At 52.5% G+C, this 26,352-nt stretch overlaps 1 protein-coding gene across 7 annotated transcripts in view; it reads left to right on the plus strand.

Moving 5' to 3' along the window:
• Positions 1-26,352, plus strand: part of Arhgef10l (Rho guanine nucleotide exchange factor 10 like) — a 123,884-nt gene that overhangs the window by 37,800 nt on the left and 59,732 nt on the right. For 3 of the 7 annotated variants that reach the window (XM_057784345.1, XM_057784346.1, XM_057784349.1), the window contains exons 3-10: positions 93-278; positions 904-937; positions 11,119-11,210; positions 12,269-12,352; positions 14,815-14,984; positions 19,833-19,949; positions 22,890-22,998; positions 25,995-26,101. In XM_057784345.1, coding sequence (XP_057640328.1) covers positions 93-278; positions 904-937; positions 11,119-11,210; positions 12,269-12,352; positions 14,815-14,984; positions 19,833-19,949; positions 22,890-22,998; positions 25,995-26,101 — 899 coding nt within the window. Of the gene's footprint in view, positions 1-92; positions 279-903; positions 938-11,118; positions 11,211-12,268; positions 12,353-14,814; positions 14,985-19,832; positions 19,950-22,889; positions 22,999-25,078; positions 25,257-25,994; positions 26,102-26,352 lie in introns of those variants that run through there. The other 4 variants (XM_057784347.1, XM_057784348.1, XM_057784350.1 and 1 more) reach the window with 2 other exon arrangements.

Raw genomic sequence — 26,352 nt, forward strand, 5'->3', positions numbered from 1 at the left:
AGCAGCGTTAGCCTAGTCTCCAGAACTGCTATCCCGCCTCCAGACCCTGTTCTTTGAGGCGCAATAGCCTGCTAACCCCTCCTCTCTTCCAGGAGATCCACTGGCTTCCAAAGCCCCAGGCCCCTCCCCCGAGGTGGAGGAGGACTCCGGAGAAGCTTTTGAGTTCGATGACAGTGATGATGAAGAGGGAACCAGCACAGACTTGGTTGTTCCTGACCTTGCCCCTGAGAGGGGTGCAGAGCCCTCACTGATCAGCTTCGACACTGTCCCTGGCCCAGGTGAGGTGTCTCGGAGAGTCTCAGCCGGGCATGTGAACTGGAGAGGCTCAGACTCCCCAGTAAGCAGGAAAGGGAGCCACTGGGAAGAGGCTGTGTCCCGTTTCTCTTGGGAAAGGAGATTCCTAACATTCCTACAACATCTGGCTTGCACTCTGCCTGGGCCTTAATGGAATCGCTTGGCTCGAGTTTCTGCTGGGGACACAAGCCCTGAGCTCTTGGAGCCTTCCAGTCACAGCTCCAGAGAGTCCATCAGTCTGCTTGGGGAGCCAGCACCCTGGGGGTGGGAGGGTCCAGTCATGTTGTCAGTAAATGCCAGCTGCTGGGCGCTCAGATCTGTCATCTGGGAGATACTGGGGACTGGCTCAGCAGGAACTTCCTGAGCTGGGGTTGATGGAAGCCTGGCAGGCAGGGTACTGGTTCTGATTGAGGTTGGGCCGTGGGGGCGGTGTGGGACAGGCCGGACAGGTAGGGAGCTTACTCAACAGAGTGGGGGCCTAGGGAAAGGCAGGGAATCCTAAGGGCACCCTGGTTCCTTGTGGGGCGGGGTAAGAAGGGGGCGGGAATAGACTCAGCTCTTGGGACCAGCCTCTGTCTGACAGGCTGTCTTCCTTTGCTCTTCCCACAGACCTAGACCCAGCCGCTGTACCGCCCCAGACAGAGTAAGTGAACTTGTGGCTCATCGTAGCTTTGCCCACTAGGAAGAGAGTGGAGTAGAGCAGGGGCGTGCGGGATGGGGTGGAACTGTGACTGGAGAATGCCGTAGTTCATTAAGACCCCTTGCCCAGACGAGGTCAGTGCTGAGGCTCGGGTGGCCCACTTTCTTTTGACTGGGAGCCTGCTGCATGGCAGGAAGCAGACCTGGCCCCAGTCCCACACAAAGGCCTCTCACTACCCAAGTGGCCTTGGTGGACTCAGGGACTCTCCCAGCATCTTTGCATCCCTGCGCAAAATGGAAGAGGAGACTCAGTCCCCCAGACCTATCCATGGGAACTCAGCTCCTGTGGACCACCTCTACTAATACTGACCCATTCTTCCCCCTTTTCTTAGTTAAACTTTTTACATTTATTTGTGTGTGTGTTTGTGTGTGCGCAACATATATGTATGCATGCATTTGTGTGCATGTGCCATGGTTACATAGTTGTCAGAGGGTAACTGATGAGAGTCAGATCTCTCCTGCCATGTAGCCCTTGGGGAATTAACTGGACTCAGGTCATTAGGTTTGGCAACAAAGAAACTTGCTGTGCCATCTTGCTGGCCAGTTTTATATTTCATTTTATTTTTGTGGGAGGGGGCAGATAAGTTTTCCCATAGCCTAGGGTGGCTTTGAACTTATGTGTAGCAGAGATGGCCATGAACTTTGAGATTATGGGCGTGCAGCACCGTGACTAGTACTGGGGAGGGAACCCAGGGCTGTGTGAGTGCCAGGCAAGCACTCTGCCAACTGAGTTACATCCTTAGGCCCCATTTAAAAAGAATTCTATTTTTCTAAAATATTTTGGTTGAGACAGGGTCCTATTCTGTTTGTACTAACAGCAATCCTCCTGCCTCAGCTTCCCAAGTGCTAGTGTTACAGCCACCACACCTGGTTACATTTCCCCTTTGTGGCTGTCGTTGGGGGACTCTATGTGCCTTGTGCCTGGGAGCTCCCAGGAAGCAGGGCACCCTAGTGGCTAAGGGCTGGAATGCTGGGGCCTTGTTTTAGCCCACCCAACCACTAACATGGAAGCCAAAGTTCCTCTGGACTCTGGTTTCCTCTGTAAACTGAACCATTGGTTTCTCCCTAATGCTGTGCCTAGTTCAACTTAATCAGGCTGGCTACTTATTTTTTATTATATTAATTTATGTAATGTGTATGTGTATTTGTGTGGATGTGTTTGTGTGTCTCGGTACACTAATGGAGTTCCGTGGACACTTGCAGGAATGGGTTTGAACTCAGATCCTCAGGTTTGCCTGCAGGAGCCTTAACCCGCTAAGCCTTCTTGATAGCACAGTCCTTCGATGCTCAGGGTCACAGAAAGACCTTGTGTGTGTGTGTGTGTGTGTGTGTGTGTGTGTATGTGTTTGCACTTGGGGGGATAATTGATGGCTAAAGACATCTGGAGCCCTGGGTTGAAATCGTGGCTCTCCTGATGTGACAGAGGAACCCTTTGTCTCCCTGTGTGAGTTGAAGGCTCATTCTCAGGTAGATGACCCCAGATCTCCAGCTTAGATAGATGCCCTTGCAGGGGAGGGAAGGCCTCATTCACATTCATTGCTCATGTTGAGTGGGTGGACCCTTAGGGTTTCTTCCTGGCTTGGAGTGGGTGAGCAAGCTCGGTATTGTGGGCACCTCTCCTCTGTGATTAGCTTGGACTGGATCAGCATGGTTCCCAGTATTGCCTGGGGGTCTGCTCTGTTTGGGATCCCCATGGTACAGTAGGGTAGTAAGCTGTAGAGAACTTCAGTCAGGGGTCCTGGACACAGGATGAAATAGAGTAGGGATGGATGTCCAGGGGTCTGGGGCATGATCGGAAGGGCTGTAACAGGAAGTCTCTCCGAGCATGAGTGTAAATTCATACAGGACTAGGAAGCGTGGAAGAAATTTCTAGATTGAGAAGCCCCTGGGCGGACAGACAGGGCTCTCCTGGAGCAGTTTGGGTTAAAGAAAGGATATCCCTCCTTGGGATCTGGCTGTTACTCCATCTACTCCCCAGAGGCAGAACTCAGGACTAGGACTGTGGCGGCTGCATTCTTCTGGCTCTTTCTGGTGTGCCTTCTCTCTACCCCCTGCCCAGTGTACCTACTGTGTCCTGGGGTCATGACTCCCTAACTCAGATTCAATGATCCCAGACAGATCATATGTCAGGGCAGCGCTGGACATCATGCTGAGGCTAAGTGACCCAGTGACCCCATGAGCTGGCTGTGCGCTCTGGTATTTCTAGTTCTTGGCTGGGCTGGTCGGGATGACTCAGAGTGGTCCATGACTTAGACGTGAGGGGCTGGGCTCCTCACTCTCAGTCATCATCCTGTCCTGCCTCTCTGCCGTCTGTTCCGAGTTAACCTAGGGGACACTTGCCCTATTGCCTTGAGCATCTTTTCTTGCTTGGCCCTGGACCCAGTTTTAAGCCTCAGCTCTTCACCAGCCGTGCACATTTGGCTTAACTGGGAACCTCTCCAAGGCCTGGTTCCTCCATCAGTTTAGTGGAATGATGATAACTACCCAGCAGCGTCATTAGGTGTAAACAAGGCTGGGGAGGAGAGCCCGTCTCTCCAAAGTGTGCCTGGAATGTGGCTTCAGCCCTGGCTTGTGCAGTGAGGAGGCTCCCAGTAAGGGTAGGCTCTGCTTCCCCAAGCCTCAGCCTTAGTCAGCAGGTCACACCAGCAATCTGGAAGCAAAGCAGAGGACAGCTAGTGTGGCTGCTCAGATTTCTCTTTTCTCCCTCCCTCCCTCCCTCTCTTTCGACAGGTTCTAGTAGCCCAGGCTAGCCTCAAACTTACTCTATAGCCAAGGATGACCTTGGACTTTTGATGCTCCTGCCTTCACCTCCCTAGCGCTGGGATTACAGATGTGAGTCACCACACCCAATTTATGTGGTCCCCGGGGCTTTGTCCTGTAGGGGAATGTTCTACCTGCTGAGCCACATTCGCCCCCCCCCCCAGGAATCCGTTCTTAACATTCTGACTTCATTCTCCTTCTTATCTGCTACTCCCTCCGCCCCTCCTTTCAGTAGGTCATATGTGCGCTTGCTGAAACACAGCTAAGTCAGAAGATGACACACTGTGGCCAGCCTTTCATGTGTGCTGTGTGTTGTCTCGCATCTCTGCTGGGCACACACTGCAGCGGGCGGCATGGGTTTTTGTAGAGCGGTGGTTTTATTGTGCCTGCCATTTCATGGCTCGCTAATTTTTTTTTTAACCTAATTACACACAGTGAACGTTTTCCCGTGGGAATCTGTATTCTTGTTTCACGATCGGTGAGGATGCAATGCCTGTCTGTGCTCTGACTGCGGTCCCCAGGCCCCCAGAAGCTCCTGAAGTAGATGTGGCACCTGCGTTTGTGGCGTCGAGGCCACCTGAGAGGGTTCTCAGGTGTCCTTAGAGCTCACTTCCAGTTGAGGACTGTTTTGGGGGCCAGGATGAAGCACCCCCTCCCCTGACTTCTCCATGTGGTTCCTCACCATGCCAGTCATCGAGCTTGTGGACTTGTGTTCGAGTGTAGGAGGCAAAGGACAAACCGTGCCCTGGAGGCCATCTCTATGGGAGGGACCCTAGCCATAGCATGCAGATCACGTGGTTAAAGGGGCCCACTACCTGGAGAGGCATAGGGAAGACCAGAGCCTAGGCAGGCATTGTTACCTGCCTATCTCCATATCTGCTTTTCGGCAGGACCCTCCGAGGGGGTACCATGGTCTGTTCCACAGCTGTGGAAACTGAGGCACGGAGGCATGCTGAGCACTTTACTATACATTCTTCCTTGATCCTCAGGGCAGGAAGTGGATGTGATGATTCATTTGGTTCTGTATTTAGTGACTGTCCATGTGCTCTGGGCCAAATGGCAGAGGCAGGATTTGTCTTCTTGCTGTTGTAACTGGATGTGTGTGCTGCATCTCACCTCTGGCCTGGGTCTCTGCTCTGCTGCTCACTGGAGCTAGTAGAAGCCCCTCCCGAGACCCATGATCAGTGCTATAGGGCAAAGGTTTTGAGGCTAGTGTCTTTTTGGAGCTAGCGTCTTTTTGGACTCTAGTCTTCCAAAAGCTGGCTTGGAACCTTTGGGCCCGACACAGCCTCATTATGTGGTTCAGGCCAGCCTTGAACTCACAATCCTCTTGCTTTAGCCTCCCAGGTCCCGGACTGCAGGCCTGAGCCTGTGTGCTCCGTCTTACTTGGTCCTGGGAGGGAACCCAGGGCTTCAGGAATACTAGGTAAGCTTTTTACCCACTGAGCTACATCCAGGCATCAGGGTCAGATGGCCTTTAAAGCTCAGCTTTGCTGAGCGGGGTGGCCAGGAGAGTTACCTGTAACCCCAGTGTTCGAGGGACAGAGGTAGAGGGGTCGTTAAGCTGCATTTATTTCTTTGTGTGTCTGTACATGCGTGGCGTGGCGTGTGGCTGTCAGAGGACAGCTTGCGGGAGCTGGTACTCTTCTTCCACCATGCGAGTTCAGGGATGAACTCAGGCTGCCAGTCTTGGTGGGAAGCACCTCTGCTTGTTGAGCCATCTCACCTGCTCCGAGGCAGAAGGATTTGGAGGTTGAAGCCAGCCTGGGCTACATAGTGAGTTTCAGGCCAGCCTGGGCTATATGGTGAGACCTTGTCTTAGAAAAAGAAAAAAGGTTCTTTCAACTCCTGTTACCGACAGCAGCATTCAGGCCTGAGGAGAGCCCCCCATGTTTTGTTCCAGCCAATTGAGTTGACTTTTTGTTGGTGGAGCGGCCGGGCTGCGTCCCGCCACCTGGCTAGCTTTACCCGGAATAATTACACGGAAACTGTATTCTTTTAAACACTGCTTGGCCCATTAGTTCCAGCCTCTTATTGGCTAGCTCTTACATATTGATCTAATCCATTTCTAATATTCTGTGTAGCACCATGAGCTGGCTTACCAGGAAAGATCTTAACCTGCGTCTGTCTGGAGTGGGAGAATCATGGCGATTCACTGACTCAGCTTCTTTCTCCCAGCATTCTGTTCAGTCTACTCTGCCTACCTAATTTTCTGTCCTATCAGGGGCAAGCAGTTTTCTTTATTAATTAACCAATGAAAGCAACCTTGATAAGATACAAGACCCACCTCCATCAACTTTTGTTGGTGTTTTTTGAATGTGGGGGTCACAGGTGATGGAGGCTTTAGGGGGTACTGGTGGTGTGTGACCAGCTTGGAAGGGAGTAAGTGACTCTGCTCTGTCCTTGGCTGCAGATTGGGTTTTCTTTCACGTCTTTTAACACAGATCCTATCCTAGTATGTTCTGCTCCCCAAAGGTGGCATTCATTCTTCTAGAATATTCTTCATGCCTCTCTTTATAAAAGGCCCTGAATTTGCCAGGCGGCTGGGCCCAGCTGGCCTGGAACCTTCAGTGTTCTGGAGTAGAGGCCTTCTATGTGATGACCCACCCTGTGTAACCTTTGGAAAGGAGCCCCATGGGTCTGATGTCTAGAGAGGATCATTGCCGGGCTCACTTCTGCAGCAACAACTGCTGCTGGACAGATAACAGGAGTGAGGGTTTTCAGATGGATGTTGGGCATCACTGTGTGCTTACGGTGCATGGGACAGGCAGGGTCAATGCTGTCTGTGAGACAGGAGGAGGGACACACAGGGCTTGGGGCTCTGAGGGCTGGAGGCATACTGGGAGCCATACTGGGAGCCTGTGTGAACTCCTCTTTCTGACTGATACCCACTCCTGTTGTAATTATAATGCTGCTGGCCTGCTCTGTCACCTGGGTACCCTGTCCCTTTAAGAGACAAGCCCCACCCACTCCCAATCTCCCCACCTTCCCAAGGCAAGCTGATTTTGTGCCTCCTCTCTTCTTTTCTCCCGTTCTGTCCATCCTTCTTCTGAAGAGGCAACCTCTCCCTCTCCATTTCCCCCTTCTTTCCTCCCACCCTTCCTCTCCTCTATAACCCCTTACCCTTATACCCTTCCCAATACCCACTAAGTAAACTGTATACCCAAGCTCTCTCCGCGTGGCATATCAGTCTGTCTCCCACCCGCTAGGGGACCTGCCAGGGTCACGGGTAAATCCTAACACCTCTCTCCCGTCTTCTCTGGACCCTTATCCTCTGCGTACGTGTCTTCACCCTGGCATGTGCAAGCAGATGGTGTAACTGTAGTTCAGCCCTGTCTCCTGGGCAAGGCACGAGGCCTCAGGATGGCGGAAGTGTACATGAAGCTGAGATCATGACCCTCTCATGGGTGTTTGTCGTGGTTATTTATTATCCTGGAAGAGGCGCAGGAGTGTTTGCTCACTAGGAGAATGGTCCATTCCAGCTGGGCAGTGACAGGGCTCTGGGTGGTTTTCCGGGACAGCAGCTAGGAGGGGCTGCCCCCATGGGCATGGGCTGGGCAGGAAGGAGGAGGTGCCTTGCGCTCATTTTCTGCCATGCTTTCCTTGTCCACTAACCCTGATCCCAGACCTGTGCTTGGAGCGTCACCCCGTTTGGAGAGCCTCTCCCCTCTTGCTTGCCTGGAAATAATGGGCTTTAGTGTGTGGGCTAAAGAGCTGAGCCCTGGAGCAAGGGTTTGCAGGAGTGGCTGGGGATGTGGCTCAGCTGTGGGATGCCTGCTTAGCATGGCCCTGGTTTCCATCCCTGGCACTGAAGAGGCCAAGCATGGTGGTACACACTTATATTCTCAACACTTAGGAGGTAGAGGCAGGAGGACCAGGAATTTAAAGTCATCTTTGCAACATAATGAGTTTGAAGTTAGCCTGGGCTCCTGGACCCTGGGCTCCTAGACCCTCTCCTACCACCTCTAGTTTAAAATAAAACAAAACAAAAACCAAAAAGCTTTGCAAGAATATCAGCTTGGTTCAGATCTCAGCTGTGTCCTTTCCTGCTGGCCAGGGGGCTTGGGCAGTGGAGGTGGGCAGGAAGGTGACCCTGTGTGGGGATGACAACTGCCAGCCGGCCCTTAGCCACAGGACCAGGACCTGTGCTTGCTACTTCCTGTGCTCTGATAACACACAGCCGGGAGGCTCATCCTTCAGCCTCCCTCTGTGCATGTAGTGTACTCCTGGCATGTCCAGGTCCCTCTAAAGCTACTTGACCTCACCCAGTAATGCCCGGCCCCACCTTGAGGTCAACTTTAAAGTTTGCACAGGATCTGCTGTTAGCAAAGTCGTGATAGCCTTGAAGTTGGCTGCTGGACTTTCTCTTGGGCGTGTTATCTGGCTGACTATGAGGTAATACCTGGGTTTTCAGCATGGTGGTGACATAATTGCACCTATAATATCTGGTGTTGCATTTCCTGCACAAAGAAGGAAGGGAAGGAGAAAGAAGAGGGAGGGAAGAAGGATGAGTAAACAGGTGTGTCACAGAGAGTATATACTACCTTTCATAGCTCTGGACCCTGGGCATCACTGTGCCTACTGTGCATGGGGCTGAAGGTGTGGGGCAGGCAGGAGAATGCAGCTCATCTCCTGTCTGTGAGAGAGGAGGGCAAGCAAGACCTTGGGGCTGTGTGGGAGGAAGGCTTGCTGCTCTGTCTTCTGCTCTCCTGGAACTGCCCGGCCCATGTGAACATCTCTCCCCGACTGCTTACACACTCCAGCTTCCTCTCCATCTCTTCTCCCCTGCACTGGTGGAGTGGACAAGGCCAGCAAGTGCAGGCCGGGTTATATTACTGTAGTCAGACTTTGTCTCCCTCGGGGGTGCAGAAGCAAAGACGTAGCTAAGATTAAGGCTGCAGGAGATCGAGAGTCTGCCAGGGGCTACTTTCTCACCTATAGATGGTTGTCATCTTCTCGTGATCGGTCATGGTGGAAGGGGGAAGGGGCTGCTGGTAGCTCCTTATATCAGAGGTCATTGATTCATTCCTCCCTTGGGTCTCTCACTATCTAATCCCCTCCCCAAAGACTCTATCTCCTCTCACTCTACCTTTATGGGTGAGCGTTTCCTTCCTCTCTTCCTCCTCCTCCTTTTTTGAGACAGGGTTTCTCTGTCATAGCAATACCCCAGTCCCTGGTACCAACTTCTGTCTCAGTCCCTGTTCTGTTGCTGTAGAGAGACACCATGACCAAGGCAAGCTTTACTAAAGAAAATATTTAACTGCAGTGAGGACTGTGTTCCCCCACTATTCAAATGCTGAGGTTGCGGTCAGATGAAGGAATGGCTCAGTAGGTAAAGATGCTTGCTGCCGGGTTTGAGAGGGTTTCAGAGGGTTATCCTGTTATCATCATGGTAGGAACGTGGCAGCGTGCATGGTGCTGGAGTAGTAGCTGAGTACCACATCCTGATTCGTAGGCAGCAGCAGATAAAGAGACTTGGCCTGTCATGGACTTCTGAAATCTCAAAGCCCACCCCCCAGTGACACATGCCTCCTCCAACAAGGCCAGTCTTTCCCGGACCACTCATCATCTGGGGACTAAGCATACACATACATGAACCGATGGAAGCCAATCACATTCAAACCACCACAATAGATAGGGTAGCCTAGGACTTTTTGTTTGTTTGTTGAGACAGGGTTTCTCTGTGTTGCTTTGGAGCCAGTCCTGGAACTAGCTCTTGTAGATCAGGCTGGCCTTGAACTCACAGAGATCCGCCTGCCTCTACCTCCCGAGTGCTGGGATTAAAGGTGTGCGCCACCATCACCTGGTGGTAGCGTAGGACTTTGTGTGATACAGTGGGACTGGGGAGTAGCTGAGGACATAAGTGCAAGCTTTAGCTTTAAAAATGTTTTAGATTTTTTAATTTGTATTTTTATTAGGATATGTATTTGTGGCGTGTGTGTATGTGTATGTATGTATGTGGTCTAAGGATAAGGTAAGGAGGTTGGATCTTTCCTTCCCCTGTGTGGGTCCCAGGAATCAGTCTCAGGCCCTCAAACCCGGCAGCAAGCATCTTTACCTCCTGAGCCGTCCTCTCACCTGACTACAACCTCAGCATTTGAATAGTGGGGGAACACAGTCCTCACTGCAAACAGACGTGGGTTTAGTCACCTTCTAGTTAGCCCAGTGGTCTGAGCGAGCCAGTGAGAGAGCCTACTTCCCAGCCTGGATACTTGGTTAAAACTCTTTAAACTTTTCCAACTCCTGTCTCCGTCTCACCTGAGAAACTTATATCCAACCTTGGATGCATAGTTCTGTAAATAGGTATATGCACCACATGCTTAGCAATGATAGATCTTTAAGACATTTATTTATCAATCCCTTAGCATATGTATAATTTTACCAGTGGTTAAAGGCATAAACAGAGTTTGCATACTAATAAAGTGGATGTGCTCGTTTATGAAGATTTAAATCTCTGGTAAGCATTGGACACAGCAGCACACACAGCGACTGTTTTTCATAGTTGGTTGATTGTTTTCATCAGTACTGAGACTATTCTGCTATTTCACACAGATACCCAGTACAAAACAGCAGAAGAATGTTTGTTTAAAACCATTGCAGGGGCTGTTAAAGGTTATTCCAGATCAAAATTTATATTGTGATTTTATTTAAATGAAATTCAACTCAGTAATTTTTAAAATCAAACATTCAAACAAAATCTAATCCCAAAGAGAATACTTAGGTGCTGAAGAGTGCGGGTGGGGGAAATGAAGTCTTCGCTTTCCATGATGAAACAGTGTGTTTCTTTCTATAAGAGCATAGAACTCTAAGCACAGTAAAAATGTTGCAATTTGTAACATTAATAGTATTGAATCATGGGACTGGTGAGATGGCTCAGCGGTTAAGAGCACTGGCTGTTCTTCCAGAGGTCCTGAGTTCAATTCCCAGCAACCACATGGTGGCTCACAACCATCTCTAGTGGAATCTGATGCCCTCTTTCTGGCAAAGGGGTATATCCAAATAGAGCATTCATTCATAAAAAAATCTCAAAAAAATAGAGCACCTCCTTTAAAAAAAGAATTAAAAAAATAGTCTTGAGAGTTGGGTGGTGATGCCACACACCTTTAACCCCAGCACTCAGGAGGCAGAGACAGGTGGATCTCTGTGAGTTTAAGGCCAGCCTAGTCTACAGAGCGAGTTTCAGGACAGGTTCCAAAGCTACAGAGAAACCATGTCTTGAATCAGAGCCAAGGTTTACTTTGGATTTTTTTAAAAGGCTAGCCCAGCTTAGATGACCTGAGGGTCTAACGCTAAGCCGCTCTCCATAGTCACCATCCTCCCAGTGTGCCAAGGAGGCCTGAGTTTCACTGACCCATCTCTCCGCAGGACACCCGCGGTGGTCAGCAATGGGGATGCTGTGGGCGCAGCTTTCTCTGGGGTTCGGCGCTCCAGCTGGAAGCGGAAGAGCTCACGTCGCAGTAAGTTACTCCTTGTTCATCCCTCCCATCTGCCACCCACCCTAGGTAGAACCAAGATTGTCTCTTAGTTTCTAGGCCAAGAGCTGGCATGGGTGCTTGAGAACCAAGGGGGCATTCATGTTTAGAGAGTTACCACAGACTTGTTGGCTGTCTGTTATGGACTGCCCGTTCACTGCTCACCAGAGACCTAGATCCTTCATCCAGCTGTCCACCTGCTCTCAGAGGCTCCAACAAGAGGCTGGCCAGAGTTAGCTCCCTGGTGGCTGGTCCAGGCTCTCTGTGAGGAGAGCCACACTCAGGAGCAGGTGGGTTCCCACACAAGTGAGAGGGGCAGCTTCTGGAGGAGGAGCCAGGGTTCAGTGGAAGTACCAAGCAGCTCATGGCTCTTGTTAGTGAAGCGTTTAGGGGGTGACGAAGGCTGCCATGCCCTAGCTCCCCGAATACCTCTGACAAAGGTGAATGATGTGATCCTGTTTGTGCTTCATCACTTCAGAGGCTGGACGAGAGGATGAGACAAAGGGGAAGGGGCAGGACTGGTGAGGACTGTCACAGCCATCCAGGAGAGGGATCCAGTCTGGACCCACTGGAGAGTGGGATGGGCAGGAGGAAGAAGAGGGTATCGGCGACAGAGCCTGGCCAGGTTTTGGATGCTGCAGGACTCAGGAAGGCATCCCTTAGGGGCTAGGGCCTTTCTAGGGGGCCCAGGGGTCAGGATAGATTCCCTAACCCTACTCTGCCCATCCTGGAGTTAGGCTTCAGGGTAGGGCTTCCCTGCAGGTGCCTTGACCAGGGTGGAGGTGTGTGGGTGGCAGGGAGGCAAGTTGGGGATCTGTGGCGGGCAATGAGAAGGCCAGTGTGCTAGAGGAAGGCAGTGAATTGTGTTCCTGGTGGTGAAAGTCAGGACACATGGATGGCTACCAGATGGTTGGTCCTCCATGGACCACTTGGGATGGTCCACCCTCCGTGGACGACTTGGGATGGTCCACCCTCCGTGGACGACTTGGGATGGTCCATCCTCTGTGGACCACTTGGGTGACCTTTCTCCCCTCTGTCACCAGTTGACCGATTCACCTTCCCTGCCCTGGATGAAGATGTAATTTATGACGACGTCCCCTGTGAGAGCCCAGACGCCCATCAGCCCGGTATGGTCTCTTCTGACCTCCTTCCTGGCGGAAGGTCTCTTCCCCTTCCTTCTGTCCCCAGTGCTCTCTGTCCCCATCTTTCACACCCCTGCAGACATATAAGCAGAGATTCATCATAACCTCAGGTCTGGGCAAACTGGGCGGACAGGATTTGGGGTCTTGGGTAGGATGACATTAAACCATGAGTCCCCAAAGACAGTCACTTCCCCAAACCTTGATTAACGCCATGGAGAATGAGTTAGCTGTGTAGGCTTCCAGGGCAGTGGTAGAAGCGGACAGATTATTTGGCCTGAAGAATGACATAGAGAGACTCTGCTGAGTTGAAGACAGAAGAGGGACAGGTGGGGTGTGTGTGTGTGTGTGTGTGTGTGTGTGTATGTGTGTGTGTGTGTGGTGAGAGATTGACATGCATTAAGCCAGGCTGCTCAATACACATATGCATGTACATGTATACATGTGCATATACACATGAACACACACATACGTACACATGCATACAAGGGCACACACACAAAGTGGTCCAAAGCCAAGACCTCGTGCATGCTAGCACTCTAGCCCTGAGCTATCTCAGACTCTTGGTGCTTTGGGACAGGGTCCTGCCAAGTAGCCAAGGCTCGCCCTGAGCTCATGTTTCATCATCTGCCTCTGCAGTCAACTGGGATTACAGGCACACGCCATTGCTCCAGGCTGACTCTTCACATGTTGCTATGATACCTGTGTCTAGGGGTATTATGTCTTCATTTTAGAGATGAGGAGACACTAAGAGGCCAGACTGGAATTCAAGTCCAAGGCTCTGCCCCTCCCCCTAGAGGATCTGGGTGGCATTTTTTGACAGAGGGAGCACATTTGATTCTCCTGCAGAGTCAACCCCTTGAGATAGGCAGGGTAGGACTTGTGGTTCCATAAGCATTAGAGAGGTCAAACCCTAAGCCCTAGATCACACAGCTAGAATTTGAATATAAGATGTTCTTTCTTTCTTTCTTTCTTTCTTTCTTTCTTTCTTTCTTTCTTTCTTTCTTTCTTTCTTTTTTTATTAAACTTCATTGTTCTGCTTCCTGGGGGCATGGAGGAGGATCCCCACCTAGTTGGAAAACATCATCCCTGCTTTTGAGTAGCCCTTAGTCTGATGGGACAGCAGTAACCATCCTTGGACAATATGTAGTACCACGGGGAGTATACGGACAATAACAAGGCTAGAGGGCCTTTGAGAATCTCCTGCCTCCTGTCCCAAGCAAAGGGACAGATGGGCCAGCAATGTGCATGTCACCTTAGCAGGCCTAGGCCAGGCTTGGATCATATTTACCTGCTTGCAGCTCACTGGATCCTGGGGAAGATAACTGATGGAGCTAGGAGGCCGGGGTTTGTCAGGGTGTATCCCAAAGCTGGGCAATCTCAGTGGCTGATGGGGCCTCTCTCATTGATTTCTCACCCGAATAAGGTCCATCAGCTGATGACCCGGCCCTGGTCTTCTCTGTCCTCAGGGGTCACAGGGTCTTTTTCCAGGCATCCCCAGGATCTAGGGTCTATCTCCTTGGGCAATAACTGTGGGGGTAGCCAATGCAGAAATAGCAAGCCCAGCGTTCTCAAGGTCACAGCCAGGGTGGCCTGCTACTCTATCCTGGAGATGGTCTAACATCTTGGCTTAAAAATAACCTCCCCATGAGTGGAGGTAAAGTACTCCCTACCAAGCAGGCGGGGTTAAGTTTGATCCCCAGAATCCATGCAAAAAAGCTGGGCATGGTGTGATCCCACAGCTAGGGAGGCAGAGGTAGCCCCCTTGGGCTTGCTGGTTAGCCAGCCTAGTCGAATTGGCAAACCTCAGGTCCTCGTGATAGATCCACGTTCAAAAAGCAAGATGAACTGAGGCAACACACATGCGCTCATGAGTGCCCCGTTGGGTCCTCTAGAGACAGGACACTCAACTCATTGTTCCCACTCCTGCTAAGGCACGTCCTGTGGTCTTTGAAAGAGAGGGTTCCTCCTGGACTCTTGGCCAGCTGCGCCCCCTCCTGGACCCTAGCAGACCACATGGACTACACGGGAGGGATACAGCATTAAGGAAGTCCAGCCCCTTCCTGTGTCTTCCCATTGATACTTTAGAAGTCTCTAGTCACCCAGGAGCACACTAGGGTTCCAGTTAGACTTGACTCTGAGGTTTCCTCTCTCACTGGGAAAAATGCCAAGTAGCGAATACCCTGCACTCAGAGGGGTGCCATGTTAAGAGAGGATTAAGGAGCCTTCCGTGTTGGGCATATTTCTTTTGTGTTCCTGTTTTCTCAGGTCTTTCTCTTCTAGAGAGATGGGGGGCATTCTGACATTGCCTCTGAGGAAGCAGAGCTGAGTCTGGGTCCAGATCAGTCTGCCTGTCCCGTCCTCCCTCCCTTTCTTATGCCTTTACCCGCTGGGGTTCTGGATCTGGGTAGCTGGGGTCTCTGGCTCACCAGATTGTCCCTGGCTGGCAGGAGCAGAACGGGGCCTACTTTACGAGGATGTGCACCGTGTCGGAGCACCACGTGAGGCTGAGGACCTAGGCTGGAGCTCCAGTGAGTTTGAGAGCTACAGTGAGGACTCTGGGGAAGAGGTCAAACCAGAGGCAGAGCCGACTAAGCACCGGGGGTCCTTCCAGCCCAAGGTGAGGAGCCTGGGGGGTATCTCTCAAGGTCTGGGCAGGCACCCAGACTCCTTCAGGAAGGGATGTGGGTGGTGAGGGCCGGGCACTAGACCCCCATCTGGGCACCATCGCTTTCCAACAATATATGGTGAGTTTTCATCCAGAGGCCTGGTTCATCCCAAGTCAGGAAGTGACCTGGAATCCTGTTTGGCTGTGGAGAACCTGGAATGGAGGCAGGTACTCCCCTGTCTCCTGCATTTCTATGCAGACTAGGTTAGTTTATTGTGATGTTCATGGGCTTAGACTGGTCTTCAGAATTCTTCTAAACACTGGTCCATGAAGCCCAACCAAATGATTAGAGTTGGTCATTGGCTTTCCTGCCCTACCAGGTACACCCTCTGACCCACACAGTACCATTTGCCCTGGGGAGTGGACAGGTGATGGGGGTGTGTGAACAGGGAACATCAGAGCTGCTCTGGCCCGCCATTTGCTTTTTGGCTCTCTGCCTTTCTCCTGTCTGTTTCACGAGGAGCCGCTGGGGATGGAGATCTGGTTCTTCCTCTCCTGAGCTGTTTCTTCTCCTCTCATGTTCCATGCTGAGATTGAGATTCAGTGGGTGAAGCTTAAGGGTCCCGCCTGACCGGAGACGACAGGTGGACTCCCCTTAGACATACGGGTCGGCGGTGGGTGGCAGTTGGGATTTGTGACTAGCTCCAGCCGACTTCACAGACTTCCCAGGAAGGCTTACAGTATTCCTACCTGCCTGTTCCTGGATTTCAGGTATCTCCGGGAGAGGAGTGCTGACCAGAAAAGTCCAGAAAGCTTTTACTCAGCCTTGTGTTGAGTACACCCAACTGTCTGTACCCTAAACTTCTCAGGAGAGGCCATGGGAAGTAGCTTAGCTCATTGACCACAAAGCAAAGCTCTTAAGACCCTACTGTGTACCACGCCATCATCTTAGGTCATGTGGGACAGTATGGGTCCAGGAAGACCTGACCCAGGCTTGGTGGACCTTTATGGTCTAGGAGGAGATGCTGTGTATGACGTAGTTTGTTAAGACTGATAACAAGGACTTGGGGTGTGGTTTAGCTGGTAGAGTGCTTAAGGTTCCCACCTCCAGCACCTCATAAACCGAGTGTGGTGGGGTTCACCTACAATGCCAGCGCTAGGCTGATGAAGGCAGGAGGATCAGAAGTTCAAGATTGTCATCTGTTGCTTATGAAGTTTGAGGCCAGCCTGGGCTACATGAGAACTTATGTTAAAAAAAAAAAAGATAAAAATGCCTTTCCGTTGATATGAATGGGTCCTGCCCAGCAACTTGCCTGACCTGTGTGGAAGACCAATGGGATAGCCTGAGGGCTTGCAAGGCCAGGTGAGAGTTGGTGGCAGGACTCTTGAGGCCTGAGGAGATAATCCTGATGTCTGTGGGCTGGAGAGGCAGCCCAAGCTGGCCTGCGATTATTTCCTGTTTTCTAAAGGGGTGGGCATCTACTCCCTTAGAGAAGAGGCACTGCACCACAGCCCCCCACTCTCACCCCAATTCCCCGAGTCACCTCTCCATAGAGATGTCTGGCTCTGGGACTGTGGGGCTCTGGATGGTGACCAGTAGACTCTTGTGCCTTGGGCATCCTGTGGCCCTTCCTTATCACCCAGGGCCACTCCTATCTCCTCCTCCTCTGGGTTTTTGAGACAGAGTTTCTCTGTGTAGCCCTGGCTGTCCCAGAACTCACTCTGTAGACCAGGCTGGCCTCGAACTCAGAGATTTGTCTGCCTCTGTCTTCCTAGTGTAGGGATTAAAGATGTGCACCACCACCGCCCGGCTCACTCCTGCCTTCTTGATGCAGATCTGAGGGGAATCGCAGGAATCTCTGGGGGAGGGAGGGTGAAAATGACAGACCTGTGCTACCCAACAGCAGGCCTTAGCCTTGCATGGCTTCAGAGTCCTAATGGGAGCTGGTTGAAGTCACAGATGCCTGGAGTCTGCTACCAGGGACACTGACTCAGAGTTTGCCTTTTTAGCCCTCTGGTCCTAGGCTGTACAACTTCAAGGAGTGCGGGAGTGAGCTTATAGTGCAGTTTTAGGGACTTTTAACAGGAGGGCCTTTTCTCTATCCATGCTCCCTAATGGCTGGTTCTTAGGGAGATGTGAGGGTGTGTGTGGCTTCTCCTCTCTGCCTAGGGATGCTGCCAAGCACTGCCCGGATGCTGCCAAGCACTGCCCGTGGGGCTTCACTCTCCTGGGCTGCTGGGGTCCCTGCTCTCTGTCTGCCACTGCAGCCTCTGTGTTTCAAGGCCATTGTTGCTTGTACGGGTGCTGTGTGCGCTGCAAGGCTCCGGATGGCAGGCGTTTGTGGGAGTTTTCATCTTGTCCTTGGAGTCTGACTGGAGCCCCAGCAACAAGCTAGCCAGTGGACTCCTTACTTTAGATGCCTAGGCCAATCAAGTCTAGCCCAAAACAGTGACCAAAGTGTCTATAAAGGGACCTTCTTAGAAGTGCCTGACCCAGGTGTGGGCAGCTACCTTGATCATTCTATTGGCCACCAGGGTCAGCAGATGTTTGCTGGGCATGAGGTGGGTTGCTGTGAGACCCCCTCTCTCTCTGCCTGTGACCTCTTTGTAACCAATCACTGTGACCCAGCTAGGGCAGTCTGGGAAGGGTGGGCTCACTCTGGCCTCATTCTCATTGGGCTCAGTTCAGCCAGTGACCTTGGATCCTAACGCTTCTTTATTCTCTTGGCACTCAGAGAGATAAGGGGCCAGAAGGTCAAGGGGCTTGAGGGTTTCATGCTATCGCTGAACAAGGCTCTAGATAGAGCCCAGTGTGCTGGGAGTGAGCTGTCAGAGTTGCTGACAGTAGGAGTTTCACGTATAGGAGTGAAGCTCAGAGAGGTTAGGTGACATGGTTGGGGTCACACAACCAGTGAATGACAAGGCCAGGACTCAGCTTTATATATGGGTAAGAGGACCTTTTCCATCTGTCTGTCTGCCCTCCATTCATCCCGCCTCCATCCATTGATCCATCCATTTAGTAAATGCAGAGGACTTATTAAGAGATGAGATGCTAGTGACTCCTGCTTGGAACCATTACTAAGCTCCGGGCTTTCCATGGGACGTCCAGTAATGCTCTTGGCCATCTATGAAGCTAGATACCTAGAACTTCTCGTGGTCACTTTACCAGCAAGAAAACTGCAACTTCAGAGAGGTCCAGAGACGTTCCTGGCTTGTAAGTGGGAAGCCAAGACTGACATGTATGCCCACCTTCCTGCAGAGTCCCTGCTCCATCTTTCTGCTGGTCTGTCTGTCCAGAAGTGTATGGTCTGTCCAGAAGTATAACATGTCTCTATCGTCTGTGTGCTTCATCAGATGCCCTCGTGGCTCACACAGGCCGTGTATTTAAATGCCTGTTTTTTCTATCTGGCCATTCTCCAGATAGCAGTTAAACCAGTCACCCCCCATTCATGCTTCCATGTCGTGGTCCCTCCCTCCCTCCCTCCCTCCCTCCCTCCCTCCCTCCCTCCCTCCCTCCCTTTTGTCTTCCTTCCCTTCTTTCTTCCTTCTTTCCTTTTCTTCTACTCACTCACCTTTTCCTCCAGTGGAATGTTGGGGTGAGCTTGGACTAGCTTGTCTACATTACAAATCAGTGTTCAATGGTGCTACTTTGGTGGCATGTGGCTGGCCAGGGTTGGGAGTTCCATACTGTGGAGATGTGGAGACACCGAGACACAGGGCTTGTACCCCTGTGAACCAGTTGGTAAGTATTTATCAGTTCAGCACTGACTCTGGACATCCAGCCTTTGCTCCATCATCCGTTAGCCCAGCTATAGTTACCCAACGAAATATAGCCAATTGCTCACTATCCATTTGTTTGTCTGCCCATCCATCCATCCATCCATCCATCCATCCATACATCCATCCATGCATCCACTCATCCATCCATCCATCCATCCATCCATCCATCCATCCATCCATCCATGCATCCATCCATCCGTCCTTCCATCCATCCACTCATCCATCCGTCCGTCCGTCCGTCCATCCATCCTTCCACCCATCCATGCATCCATGCATGCATGCATCCATCCATCCAGTCATCCATCCATCCATCCATCCATCCATCTGTCCATCCGTCCGTCCGTCCAGTCACCCATCCATGCATCCATCCATGCATCCACCCATCCATCCAATCATCCATCCATGCATCCATCCATCCATCCGTCCTTCCACCCATCCATGCATCCATGCATCCATCCATGCATCCATGCATCCATGCATCCATCCATCCATCCATCCATCCACTCATCCGTCCGTCCGTCCGTCCGTCTGTCAGTCCGTCCATCCATCCATCCACCCACCCCACCCACCCTTGAGTCCTTGCACACATCCATCAATCCATCTGTCTATGTTGTCCATTCATCTGTCCAGCAATCTTCTTTTAATCACTTATCCCTTTGTTCACATACCTGTTCATTGTCCCCACCCTGTCATTCAGCCCATCCATCCCTTGTCAGCCTTCCATGTTAGAAGCCCCATTGTCAGGCCTGGGGTGAGGAGAAGACATACTCGATATCATCCAAGTATCATTTCCCTTTTGCCATGAGAGGGAGGCCTGAGGTCACTTGCCTCCCCACTCTGCTGCCCAGCAGCTGGGAGTCCCACAGCAGAGAGCTTCAGCTGCCTGGCATGCTGGGCTGGATCTGGAGGTGCAGGTTCCAGCCAGATGCACCCAGACTGCTATCCCATCTGCCTGCCCCAATTGTCCGTCTGCCATGTGACCTGAGTCTCCTTTTCCCCTGTTGTCTGTGTTTTTGTCTCCTCGCTTCCCGCCTGCTCTTCTCGCCTGCTCTCCTTCTGCCTGGCCGCTTGGGGCCCCAGCTTTCTCCAGACCTGACTAGGCTAAAGGAGAGATACGTCAGGACTAAGAGAGACATCTTGGCTTTGAGAGTTGGGGGGAGAGACATGCAGGAGCTGAAGCTCAAGTGCGATTGTAAGGTACTGTCTGCCTGTCCCTCTCTCCCGGCCCAGTGCAATTGTAAGGTACTGTCTGCCTGTCCCTCTCTCCCGGCCCTAGAGGGTCTTTCTACTGGGCCACCAAGGAGGGTGGGTGTGAGCCTGGGGAGTCCACCCTTGATTCTTGTCACCTGGCTACACTCATATTTGCACTGCAGGAAGGCCAAGCCATGAGCTAGCTATTTCTTCAACTTCCTGGTGCTTGCCTAGACCCCGCGCCCCACCCCACACTGCCAGAAAGATGACAATGAACCACAAGAATACCCAGTGGCGTTTCAAACCTAAGAGCCCCTAGAATGACCTGGAGTTCTCCTTTAAAAAAAAATCGCAGAGTCCTAGCCAGACCTGGAAGCCATATGCCTTCAATCCCAGGACTTGGGAAACTGAGGCAGGAGGATTGGGAATTCAAGACCAGCTTGCACTGCATCAGAAAACTAGACTTCTGGGTGATGCTTTTGGCATCAGTAGATGGTCTTTTTTTTTTTTTAACTATTTATTATTTATTATATATACAATATTCTGTCTGTGTGTATGTCTGCAGGCCAGAAGAGGGCACCAGACCTCATTACAGATGGTTGTGAGCCACCATGTGGTTGCTGGGAATTGAACTCAGGACCTTTGGAAGAGCAGGCAATGCTCTTAATCACTGAGCCATCTCTCCAGCCCCCCAGTAGATGGTCTTAACTGAGCAGCCAGCACACAGCATGGACCGTAGAACCCTGTGGATTTGGGTTCAATCCCAGCCTCACTGTTTACCTAGAGTAACCCTGAGCAGACAGACCCCTTGGCTTCGAAGTCTCCATTTCTCTGCCATAAGTAGTAGCAGCCCAGGGTGGATATGGGGACCGGATGATGAGGCCGTTAAGGTACTTGATGATACTTGGCTTTATAAACTTAGTGATGGCAGCCACTGTAACTGTAAAGTCCCTGTGGCACCCAGGGATGGCTGTCCTTCCACCATCATTTAGTACCAGGAGAACAGGTAGTGGCTGAGAGTCACCCCTGCAGTCAGCAGCAGAGCTGGGCTCCAGTCTGAGCATGGCAGGGTCCGGATGCTGTCAGTCCTACAGTTCTGCCCACTGCAGCAGAGCCAGGGTCAGCAGGAGAATGGGGAGAGACCCCAGCAGATACCCTGAAGGTCGTGAGCCGAGAAGGGAGCAAGGAGAGGAGCTAGGAGCCTACAGAGGGTAGAACATTGATGCCTCTGGCCCAGCTTGCGCTGTATGGAAGGGTGCATATGCCAGACCAACTCATGGAGCCTTCTGGGTTGTCCACCTGCTGAAAAGTGCCAAGTAGAAAGGCTCTGGTGATCCCCCAAGGCCACACAGGGCGTCTGAAGATAGTTCCATTGATGGTTCCATCTAGGTAATAACCCCCAGAGTTGGATGTGGCCCAGAAGAGAGGTATACCCATGCGCAGTTTCTGGGGTTGATGTTTATTCCCCGACCCCATTAGATTTTCAGAGGTGCTTATAAACCCTTCCTACCAAGAGACCAAAAATCCTAGCTATGAATACAGCAAGGGGTGGGAATCCACTTCCTCTTTCTCCTGTTTCCCGAAAGCCAGTCTTGTTCCTAAAAAGCCTTTGCTCTCTGTTGGTTCCCAATAGCTTCAGCTCACCGCCCCCAGATTCTCAGCTCCCCAGGTTCTCATTCCTGGAGGCTCTCAACTCCCCCAGGCTTTAAGCCCCCCAGGCTCTCAGTACCTCCAGCCTCTCAACCCAGTCCCCAGACTCTCAGTGCCCCCTAGGCTCTCAGCCTCCCCCAGGGCTCTCAGCTCACCCCCAGGCTTTCAGTCCCCGGACTCTTTGCCCCCTCAGCCTTTCAACCCAGCCCCAGGCTCTCAGTCCCCCAGGCTCTCAGTCCCCCCAGTCTCAGCCTGTCCCTCAGGCTTTAAGCCCCACCAGATTCTGATCCTGCCTCCCCCAGGCTCTGTCTGTCTTCACTCAGACCCCATGAAGAGAAGGGTATAGCCCTTCAGTTGGGAGCCAAAGAGCTGCTAGAGGCAGGGGCAAGGCCAGTGAATCCAAGGGAACCCTCACTTCCAGATTTGCACCTTCCTCTTCATCAGAGCCTGAGAAAGGAGGGTGTTTCCTGGAACATCCACGGCATGGATGTGTGGCTCTCCCATTGAAAGTAAGATGAAATGGGATTGAGATTTCCAGTTCTCGGAACACGGCATGTTCAAAGTGCCCATTAGTGCCACGTGGGCCCCATATTGGGCAGTGCAGATGCACCACCCTTGTGGAACACTCTGATCATGAATTCTGGCGGTGTTGAAAGTGTTGGGGCTGGGGCAGGGGCAGGGCAAGGGGGCAGCAGTTTTCCTCTCAGGTCTGGGTCCTAGTGGCAGGGTGTCTGCTTCCCACCATGAGCATGTCGCTGCCCTCTCGCCGGTGGCAAGGCCTGCTTGGCTTGCTTTATTGGCAGCACCGGCGTGTGGCTTCTGCATCCTGTGGCCCCAGTTTTCCCTCCCTGCGGGCTGAGACTCGAACTTGGCTGTTGGGGAATGAGGGTCGGGCCTCCCTTCCTGGCTCAGCAGGGAGGAGGTCAGTCCTCAGGGACCTTCCCAGAGCTGGCCTGTTCAGTCTCTGCTCACCTGAAAGGGTGGCTTGTATGCTTCTGTCTGGGGTTCAGAGAGATGTCTACTTGCTGGGCAGTGTCAGAGCTGGGGTTGGAACCCAGACCTGGCTCTTTCCCATCCTATCACCCCCTTAAGTAGAGGGGTAGAGGTCAGGCTCTCTCCTGCCCACAGAGGGACCTTGGAGCATGAGCTCATCTCCCTCACTGCCACCCCTGGCCTCTGCTGCTCTCACCCATTCAGAATAGATGGAACCAGGTTGGCTGGTTATGATGTCTGAACTGAGGTACCTTGAAGGCAGAGGTCCCCGGCTCTGATGACTCCCCCTCTGCCTTTGCTCAGATGACCCAGCTCATGAAGGCCGCCAAGAGCGGGACCCGAGATGGGCTGGAGAAGACACGGATGGCCGTCATGCGTAAAGTCTCTTTTCTGCATAGGAAAGACGTCCTTGGTGAGCAGGGGTGGCACTTGGCAGTGTGCTGGGGGTGGGACATTCTGGGGGTGACGTGGCTGGTGCCTGGCCTCTTCCGAACTGAACCCTAAATGTCGGGGTCAGTCTCAGCTTGCTTCCCACACCTTTGACCGGTGTGGCCAGCTTCTTCCGTAAGCCGTGGGAACCTCCCTTCAGTGTGTGGCCATGACTGTCGCCCTCCTGCCTCCTGGTTCACCTGGCTTTATCTAGAATGTTCTTTGTCCATCTTCCTTTCACCACTACTTATTGAATACCTACTAAACACTGTCCTTAGTGAACCTGCCAGAATTTCTTCCAGGGGCTCCAGATGCAGTGGGAAATGATGGTTCAGACAGACTCTAGTCTTTCAGGTTCTTGGGGGAGTGTGGAGATGGGCATGGGTGGAGGCGAAAAGTGAGGCAGGAGAATGGTTACAAGGAGAGGAGACTGGAGCTCTAGGGCAGAGGTTGAGCACGAGCAGAGGAATCGAGGGTCGACATTTATGGCGTGTCTGCTGGGTGCCTCGTTTACAGACGAGGGGACAGGTACACGTCATAGACTTTCCTGAGGGCATGGGGGTGATGGAAGAGGTTGGGGTGAGAGGTCAGGGCCAGGTCAGTGTGGCTCTATGGGCCTGGCTGGGCACTTGCCCTTCAAGACATCAGAGAGTCACCAGGGTTTTAGACAGAAGTGCCCCAAGGTTGGATTTGATCAATCGACCAATCACTCATTCTACAATTATTTACTGTGGACTATTATGGCTTGGAACCCACCATCCCTGGATACAGCTATGAATGGAATGGCTGTAACTTCTCCCTGGATCCCTGCAGTGCCAATGCTCTGGTCAGGGTGATGGGAGGCTTAAGTGTGAGCAAATAGATAATATACTGTCTAGTCACGATAGGCACTCTGGGAGAAAAATAGAGCTGGGGGTGGGGGAGGGAGCAGATGAAGGGCTCTATGGGGTGTGCTGAAGTCTGCACCCTCTGATGAGGTGGCATTTCAGCATCTGGGGTGAGTCATGCGGGTAGCTAGGGGGAGGGTTGGTTGGGGAAGTGACGCAGGTGGAGAGGGTCCTGTGGTGTTCTTTTGCTACTCACAGCTCAGCTGCCTGGGCCTTCCTGGCTTGCACAGGCCTCCTGCACTTGCCAGCCCAAGGCATTGCCTGGGATCTGCTCCTGGCAGGAATTGAGGGTTCTTCTGTCCACACATCTACCTGCCTAGCCATAGTCTTGGTTTTTCTCTCTGTCCTGGCCACTCTCCCAAGATCCCCCAGTTCCATAGGCCCTACTCAGGTCTCCATCTCTTGCTTTTGATGCCCACCAGAGCACTGATCCCGTCTTCCAGATAATGTCCAGACTGGGACCCTTACAGGGTTCCCAGCAAGGCCCAGCACCTGTGATGTGTTGTATCTTTGGGGACACCAGACAAGAGGACAAGGGGACAAAGATGTAGGACAGTAGGTTAATGATCAGTGATGTCTGGGCAGAACGCTGAGGGTGCCAGACCTTGGGTGGGAGGAGGCTGCATCCGGGGAGGGCCTTCTGCTGGCCTCACACATGGACTGGCACTTTGAAGGGACATGGCTCCCAGCCAAGGAGAACCCACAGCGCCTTGGAAATTGTCTCTTGGAAATTGTGCATTTTTGCTGTCCTGTGCTTCAGTTTCTTCCTTCATGCAATGGGGCTAATAGTGGCTCCTGTCTCCTGAGGCCAAGGAGAGGATGACCATAGTACACACAGAAAGAGTCCAGCACAGCAGGCATTGTTCTTGGTGGCTGTCAGCCCTGGTGGCATTTGGTACCAGCGTAACATCACACTGCCTTGGGTTCCATCCTGTCTCTCTGGCCTTGCAAGCTGGGACCTCACCCAGTTTTTGTAGAGGTGACACCTCTAAGCTGATCACCCCATGCCTTCTCTACCTTTAGGGGACACTGGCTACTATAAGGGAGTAGACAGGCCGAGTGACTGGGGACTGTTTCTGGGACACCCTCTCCACTCCGCCCACTAGCCCTGGGCCTAAAATGACCCTCCCCCAGAGGCGTTATTAATAGCTGGGCGGCTCAGATCACAGGCCAAGAATGTTACCCAGCAGCTCGTGGGGGAAGAGGAAGCCTAGGACACGGCGGCTGGGGTGGGTGCGTGGTGATGCCCGAGGCAGTATGTGGGCCAGGCAGGAGGGCCTTCACCACCCCCACCCTCACCCCCACGCTATCATTCGCTGTCCGTCCTCCTCCTCCTCCTCTGTGTCCTGCTCAGGTAAGGGCCTGACTGGGTATCCTGCTTCTCCGGCAGCTGGACTGGCCACCACTTCTCTTTTTCTCTGTCTCCCGCTTCCTGCTATCTGTGGCTGCCACAGGCACTGGAGCCTTTGAATAGCAGGAACTCATTGCCCTGAGCCTCTCGTGGTGGGGGAGTCAGAGCCTGGGAGGAGGACCCTTCAGCATCCCACTGGGCCTCGTTTTTTCCCTTAGGGCCTTGGGTTGCTGTGGAACTCTCTCTGCCGTCAGCTGAGCCCAGCCCCAGTAGGCTGGAGTCCTCGTCACACCCAGCTGAGCCTGCTCCCTTTGGGGTATCTTTGTATTTCTAAAAAATGGAAGTGCAAAGCTAATGGGTTGATTCTTCTTGGGCTGTATTTTCTTCCCCCCATTTTGGCATCCAGATGAAAACTATTTTTAGTGCCCAGTGATGGGGACACGAGTGGTTGGCCCATGCCAGGCTGGAGCAGGCAGAGTGGGCAGGTCTCAGCAGGGACAGTGGCCCTGTGGGGTGCTGTTTTCTCATCCCCCAACTCTCCCTCCCACTCCCTCGACCATAGGCTCTGGGGGAGCAGCCTTGGACCATAGGGAGCCTGGAAGCTGGAGCTAACCCACTGACTCAGGGGCAGCAGTTCCCAGGTGTGGTCCGGGACTGTTTGAACGGTTCTCATCTCCTGGGGCCTGAGCAGGGTGTGCCGTCCCCATCTGAGCTGCGCCACCTTCCCATTTGTCTTTCCAGGTGACTCGGAAGAGGAGGATATGGGGCTCCTGGAGGTTGGTGTGACAGACTTCAAACCTCCAGCCCCAGAGCTGGGCCCCATGCCGGACGGCTTGAGTCCTCAGCAGGTCTGTGGGAAGCTGGGCAGCTGCCAGCCTGCTTGCTGTTAGCACCTGAGGGGAAGTGACCACGAGAGGGAAGGGGACTTTAGTGGGAACTGGACTCTGTGTGTTCCATACTGTGGGTCTGGAGATGGTAAGGTCCCAGGATTTGGGATGCTTAAGACCCGCTAGCCCCGTGACCCCCAGACCCCCAGAGAGGCATGTCTCTCAGTCCATGCCATGTGGCCCTATTGTTGTCAGCTCCCCTTCTTGCCTTT

This window comes from Chionomys nivalis, chromosome 11, assembly GCF_950005125.1.
Source record: "Chionomys nivalis chromosome 11, mChiNiv1.1, whole genome shotgun sequence".
NCBI classification, from domain to species: Eukaryota; Metazoa; Chordata; class Mammalia; order Rodentia; family Cricetidae; genus Chionomys; species Chionomys nivalis.